General features: G+C 44.4%; 1 protein-coding gene across 1 annotated transcript; it reads right to left on the bottom strand.

Moving 5' to 3' along the window:
- Positions 1–3,129: 3,129 nt before the first annotated feature.
- Positions 3,130–3,414, bottom strand: LOC103276566 (late cornified envelope protein 3D-like). Its single transcript, XM_008073982.1, has one exon. It carries the CDS (start codon positions 3,412–3,414, stop codon positions 3,130–3,132), a length of 285 nt encoding a protein of 94 aa, XP_008072173.1.
- Positions 3,415–7,450: the final 4,036 nt, after the last annotated feature.

Genomic DNA, 7,450 nt, shown 5'->3' with positions numbered 1-7,450 from the left:
ATCAAACCATTAACCAGTTTCTTTTACAGAGTTACAACCTCCTACCCACCAAGGACTCAGACCTCAACAACCCAAGCCCTACTGCCTCCTAAACCTTCTCGCCCCATTTTTCACTACAGATATGGCTTTCAGGCCTTATTATCTCCAACTCAGGTTTTCGGCATTCCTTGACCATCTTCTTCATGACAAACGACTCCTCCCTTTCCCGTGTCCACTCGACGACTGGCCGGACCAACTTGCATTCTTCTACCTCCAGGGCACCTTCCAAGACTTACACCCCAGCGAAATTTTTTCTTTCATCGCCTTCTTATGGGGCCTCATGTGGCTGGTTCTTTCACCCACCTCACCCAACAACGCCCTCCGCCAGCAGGAAGTAGCCAGACCAATCAACTACGCCCCTTTATCCCTTAACCAAAGAGTTGGGAATGAAAGGCCCCAGTCAGCCATAAGGAACCCGCCCCCTCCAAAGGCTAAGCATAGCCATGGCCCCCACCTAAAATGGCGCTCCCACCTAAGAAGGCACCTGGCCAAACTAACATGGAGGCTCGGACAAGGCTTTCCGGGTTCTTCTTCCACAACAAAGCCCACCATTCCCGTGCCCGCGAAAGCCCCCAACCAATCCCAAAAATACCTCACCTGCCGACCAATAGGTAACCGACAGGTCGCTTTAAATTTCTATAAAACCTGCTACACCCCTGCCTCCATGCTGCAATCTGATTCTCAGGTTCTGTAGCCACCGCGCTCATCCCCATTAAATCTCTTGGCCTTAAAAGGTGTTGAGTCTCACTGCGCGCCACCGTCTTTCAGGTTCAACATCTGCAAGACCATAAATGTATTTCAATACATCAACAGTTGTAAAAACAGGAACCACGTGATTATATCATTAGATGCAGAAAAAGCTTTTGATAAAATGCAGCACCTCTTTTTTCAACTGGGATATCAGAAAGAGGTATATATACACAATGGAATATTACACAGTGAAGGACACAATCATGAACTTCACAGCAACCTGGATGGATGCAGAGTCTATAATACTGAGTGATATATCACAGAAAAAAGAAACGAGTAGCACATGTTCTTACTCATAAGTGGACCTTGAACATTTGTCGTAAAACTATAAGAAAAGGATTGACAGTAGTGGGAAACTGTTGGCGGGGGGGTGGGATTGGCAGTAGTGGGAATCTGCCAGGGTAGGGAAGGCATACTTCATCAGCAAGGGTACCTGCATAATGAACATTTGTATGCCTAACCCTGAATGTACCCCACATCTTTAAAATTAAAAAAAAACTTAAAAAATTTATTTTAAAGATGTGGGGTACAATTCAGGGTTACGTATGCAAACGTTCATTATGCAGATACCCTTGTTGATAAGGTGCCCCCCCTACCCTGCAGAATCCCACTACTGCCAATCTATCTATTTTAGCCCAAGTTTTTTCAACCTTGGCACTATTGGCTTTTGGGGTAGATAATTCTCCATTGTGGGAAGCTGTCCTGTGCTTGGTAGGATGTTGAACTGCATCCCTGGCCTCTACCCTACACTAGATGCCAGAAGTATTCTTTCTGTCCTTATGTTTTGATCACCTACATGTCCCTATGTCTTTCAAAATATCCCTAGGACAGTCAAATTCCCCCTAGTAGAGAAAAGGATTGGCAGTAGGCTGCCCATTTAAAAATAATTATCTACTATACATTCACTGTTTTTCTTTTCTTTTCTTTCTTTCTTTCTTTTTTTTGATAGGAGTCTCCCTTTTTGTCGTCCAGGCTGGAGTGCAGTGGCATGCTCATGGTCACTACAGCCTCAATCTGCTAGGCTCAGGAGATCCTTCCGCCTCAGCCTTCCAAGTAGCTGGAACTACAGATGCACACCACCACGCTTGGCTAGTTTTTGTGATTTATTATAGAGACAAGGTCTCACCAAGTTGCCCGGGCTGGTCTCAAACCCCCAGCCTCAGGCAGCCCTCTTGCCTTGGCCTCCCAAAGTGCTGAGATTACAATCTAAGTCACCACACCTGGCCCACTGTTTTTCAATTGGGATATCAGAAAGAGGTACATATACGCAATGGAATATTACACAGCCATAAAGAAAAATAAAATTATGGACTTTGCAGCAAGTTATGGATTTAGAATCTATAATACTCAGTGCTTTATCACAGAAACAAAGATCTGAGTGCTACATGTACTCAATCATAAGTGTACCTGGAACATTTGTCATAATACTATAAAAAAGGGATTGGCAGTAGTGGGACATTGCCAGGGAAGGGAAGGTGGAGCACATAGCATCAATAAGGGTTCCCAAACTGTACCTCTATCATGACCACTTATGCACATAACCCTGAATTGTACCCTACACTTTTGAAATAATAATAATAATAAAAGAGGTCATCAATAGCTAATAGCTTCAATGGGAGCCTGGGGAGTCCACTGTGAGGTGAACACCTACCCTACACTTCATAGGATGAGTGATTTCTTTTTTTTTTGAGTTGGAATCTCACTCCTTCGCCCAGGCTGGAATGCAGTGGCACACACGCTCGCAGCCACCCCAGCATTGACCTGTTGTGCTCTGGCAGTCCTTCTGCCGCAAAAAAAAGTGCTGGGATTACAGGCTGAGCCACTGAGCCCTGCCAAGTCATTTCTTTTACTGATTGTTAGAGGCCTCAATATAGTCCCCATCAACTCCCTACTGCCTCACAATTTCAGTTGCAAAAGGCACAAAAGATCCCAATTTTTTTCAAGTCTGGAGCTAGGATTCTGCACACTCCGTTGGGAGTGCTGGATCTCAGGGACAGAGGGGAGAGGGACACAGCAGCCCCACTTGGGAGAGACAGAGTGAAATGACAAGTAAGACACCAGTGTTAATGAGGACAAGATGTTTTATTTTTTGACAGGATCAGGAACAGACACTGCCAATCCTCAGCAGGTGCAGAGATGGAGGGAGCTGTGAGATCCTGGACATCAAATAGGAACATTTTCATGGAAAGAGCAGACAACCTCTACAGGAACCTGTTCGCTCAGCCTATGAAAACCAGAACAGGGGGTATCTAGTCAAGGCTGTGTCAGGATGAGGCTTTTCCTTGGCCCTTGGAATGCTGGTTTCCTCTAAAATCACTTGTCTCCACATAAGGATCCAGGTCAGCAGCAGCCTCCAGAGCCGTGGCCACAGCCAGAGCCCCCTCCTTGTTGACCACTGCCCCCTTCGCAGGAGTCGGAGCTCAGAAGCCGGCATCGGTGGGACCTGTGGGGCCTGTGGTGGCTCAGGCAGCAGCCGCCCTCGGAGGTGGGGCCACAGCTCCCATGGCTTGGAGCACAGCCAGAGGAGACTGGAGGCAGGCAATGTGCTGGTCTCTTTGGGGGGCACTTGGATGAGGGGCACTTGGGCGGGGGCTGGCACTGCTGCTGGTTCTGCTGGCAGGACATTTCTGCAGGAGTGGTGTTGCCCTGGACAAAACAAAGTCACTTATCAGTTCAGAATCGACAATATCTCCTTTCTTCTAAGACTAGCTGCCTCCCTCCAGCTGCAGAAGGGCAGATTTGGAGTTGGTGGGTTGGTGCCAGATGGTGCCAGATTTGGAGTTGGTGGGATGGTACCAGATGCCTCCCACATTGCTCTCCACCCAAGACGGATTGCTGCCAGTCTAATTCGGCATCCAAGGTTTGAGTCTGAAAGAACACTAGGGGATGGACATTCTGGAGGAAGAATGTCACCAGAACCATGTGTGGGCCTGAGTAGAGAGAGAGAGAATGGAGACAGAGGAGAATCCAGACCTCCTGTGGCCCTTGTCAGTCATGGAAATTATATTGGGTCCCACGGGGTCTCCTTCCTGCCCCTGCTCCCCCCATTGCGGCCCTCTCTGAGGTCCTGTCTCTGGGTCTTCATTCCAGATCTCCCAGTTTCCCTCTCTTCTACTATGACCTTAGCTTTCTGTTCCAACATCCCAACTGGAGTCCCAGCTCCTGCTGGACACTCACCTGGTGCAAAGGAGACAGGAAAGACTGTTCCCGAGCAGGCTGTGGATGAGGAGCCCAGGGGCAGGAGCACTTTTATCCTGCACAGGGTTTGTGATGCATAGCCCAGGCATGCAGCTGCTTTCACAACTAGGGAGGTGACACTCAGTACACGCCCCGGACTATGTTTCCAGCATTTTCCTGGGCACTTCCATAATATCCAACTGATGAGACTGAACCAGGAAGCAGGATGGCTGTCTACATACCTCCTGCTGGGGCCTCCTAAGAGCCTGTCACTTCTTTCTCTCTGCCTCTTTCCTTCTTTCAGCTCACGTGCCTTGGAGCAGAGTTTGTCTCATGTGGTTTTCTGGGTATGAGTATGACTATGATAGAACTTGTTCTTGAATTCATGGCCTAACAGGACAAATATACAAACAGACAAATAAATAAATTGCAAAGCAAGTCTCCAGTGATAAATGCTGTAATATAGAATGCACAAAGCCCCCAGACTGCCAATGACCATGGCCTTCAGCTGTAATCCACTGCTGCCTTCTGAGCTCCTGGCAGTGAGATGCCTGGCTACATCATGGAGGTCTATGCTGAGGTCCTGACTGGTAGGAGCCCTCAGATGACTTCATGGCACCCAAAAGACTGCATGGAGTTTTTGAGCATGAAGGGGCATAACCAAATTTGCTTTTGATGCATAAATAAATACATTTTACAGATTTGAAAAAATTCTCTATTTTTAATATATTTATGTGACCTGAAAACTATTTGCCCATTTGAATCTATTATAATATCATGCTATATTCAAATAAGAAAACTTTATCAATTTATATATCATTTAAATACCTTTTTGCTATGAAAATAGTATTATGTTAAGGATTTATATTTTCTTTTTTCTTTTTGGTCGGGGATCTCACTCTGTCACTCAGGCTGGTGTGCAGTGGCACAATCATGATGATCCCAGCTCATGGCAGCCTTGATCTCCTGGGCTCAAGCAGTTGTTCCACCTCTGCATCCTGAGTTGCTGGGACTGCAGGCATGAGCCAGTATGCATGTCTGGCTAAATTTTTTATTTTTTGCAGAGATGAGATTTTACTATATTGCTCAGGCTGGTCTTGAACTCCTGGGCTCAAGCAATCTGCCCACCTTGGCCTCCCAAAGTGCTGGCATTACAGGCATGAGCCACTATGCCTGGCTGATTTATACTTTTTTACAGAGAAAAAATGTTCATGGCCTATTGCTAACTGGTAAAAGCTGTCAATAAAGCAGTATACACCATGTATTGAATGCTATTTTGAATGCAATATTTCTGTCGTGAATGTGTCTTATTTTATTATGACCATAAAAACCGATGAGACTGCCTTCTGCTCTTAGACAATTGTGTTTTCCTCACTTCATTTTGAAACTCACCCATGTTGAAACATAGAGATAGATTCCATGAGTTAATTCAAGGTACTGTTGGAAAGGACTTGTAGTGACCTTCAGGAGGGTTAGCTCAGGATGGAGGTGGCAGAAGAGGCAGCTGAGGAAAGAGTGTATGTCCTTAGTCGTATTATCTTGTCTCCAGAATGAGGTTCTTCTCCCCCTGAGGTTGACTCTGTACTTTCAGTGTCAGCCTCATTTCAGTTTTAAAGATTGTTTCCCTCACATTTATTGAAAGCCCTGCCACTTGACACTGGACTGGACATGGGAAAGATAGGTGATGAAAATAGATGCTGTTTTCCATGCAGACTCAGTGATGAGGATGAGCAGACAGAGAACAGTGGGAAACACATTTCTGTTCTTATCAGTTTTGCTGGACAGGGAAGGCCTTAGATGATGCCATGAGGATAGGGTTCCTCTCTCTTGATCTACCTGGGGAGCTGTTGTTTCAATGTAATTACTAGAGAGTGTCTTGGTTTAGACAGTAATACAGAGATCAGTCTAATGGAGGTGATACTAACAACATACTTGGGGGTTCCTCAAGAAGTTCTGGTTTGACTTTCAGGGGTGACCAGGGTGGGAACACACCTGCTGTCTTTTCTTCTACAAGCCTGATCCTCCTTCTTCCTAACTACCATTAAACAGCCTTTTCTCCTGAACTTCTTCTCTCTCTGTGATGAACTCTCAAATTCCCACACTTAACAAATTTTGAGTATCAGCTGTGGACCAAGCATTGCACACAACCCTGGGAATACTAGCTATGAATGGGTGAGCTACAGCCTGCCCTGATAGGCTGACTGATGATCCAGCCGGAAGGTGAAACACCAAATGTGAATTACAACTGTGGGATTACTTAGAGAGAGACTGCTGGTTCTGTGGGGACATGTAAGAACAGGTCTTGGGGTTGAGAACTTTCTGCAGAAATGAATAGCTTTTTGACTTGACTTGTGGTTCAACAGAAGCAACACAAAGGCTCTTTTTGGTTTAAATGAGTATAATCTTGAGTCAATAGGCAACAACAACTGAAAAGTAACATCAGTTTCAGTGGTTGGGTAATTTCCAAAGTTTCTGGGTGACTCTCAGTGAGAGACAAGGTTCTAACTTCTCCGAGCAGGGTGGACATTGAAGATGTGAGCTGGGGCAGTAGAGGAAGACTGGTGAACTGTGTAGTCATGAGAGCTGTCAGACTGGCTTCTATGACCATGTGACACATTCCTTTGTAGGTTCCAAGAAATTCTGTGAAGATAATTTGTGGCTATTTGGATCCTTGGTCATTTCAGCTGCTGTGATTTGGGGAAATAAAGTTATCGTGATGATCCCATGTTGTACTCAGAGGCTGCAGACAGCATTCAAAGCATATTTAGGTTACACATTACAAGAGGTATTCACAATTTGTAAAAAAAATACTTTTTTGGGTAAACTTTAAAAAATCCAGAAAGGACAACAATTCTAAGGAGAAGCTTGAAGTAGTGATGTTACTGCCTTCACATTAGACTGAAGGGAAACTAAAAACATAGGATCATCTCAATAGATGCAGAAAGGGCATTTGCCAAAATCTAATATCAATTCATGATTAAAAAAACTCTCAGTAAACTAAGACTAGAAGGGAACATCTTCAATGTGATAAAAGGCATCAACAGAAAAACTTAGAGCTAATATCATACTTCATTGCGAGAGAATGGATGTTTTTCTCCTATGATCTGGAGCGAGGCAAAGGTAGATCGATGGAGCATAGAATCAAAAAAGTAGACCCAGATATATTTTATAAATTTATTTTAAACAAAGGCACATAGGCAATTGCCCAGGGAAAGGATAATCATTTCAACAATGGTGCCGAAACAACTGGACATCACACACAAAAAATAAATACCTAATACTATATATAAAAGCTAACTCAAGAGAACATAATGTGAAAAAATAAACTACAAAACTTCTAGAATAAAACAAGAGAAAATGTTTGTAACTTTAGATTATGCAAAAAATTTTATAGGTATGTCATAAAGGCATAATTCAAAAAGAAAATGTTGAACTTCATCAAATAAAAAACTTCCATTTTTCAGAAGGCACTGTTAAGACAATG

This window comes from Carlito syrichta, unplaced genomic scaffold (assembly GCF_000164805.1).
Source record: "Carlito syrichta isolate Samal-C Ts95f unplaced genomic scaffold, Tarsius_syrichta-2.0.1 Scaffold316249, whole genome shotgun sequence".
Taxonomy (NCBI): Eukaryota; Metazoa; Chordata; class Mammalia; order Primates; family Tarsiidae; genus Carlito; species Carlito syrichta.
The sequence above is the reverse complement of the archived record's forward strand: the minus strand, read 5'-3'. Positions and strand labels throughout refer to the sequence as shown.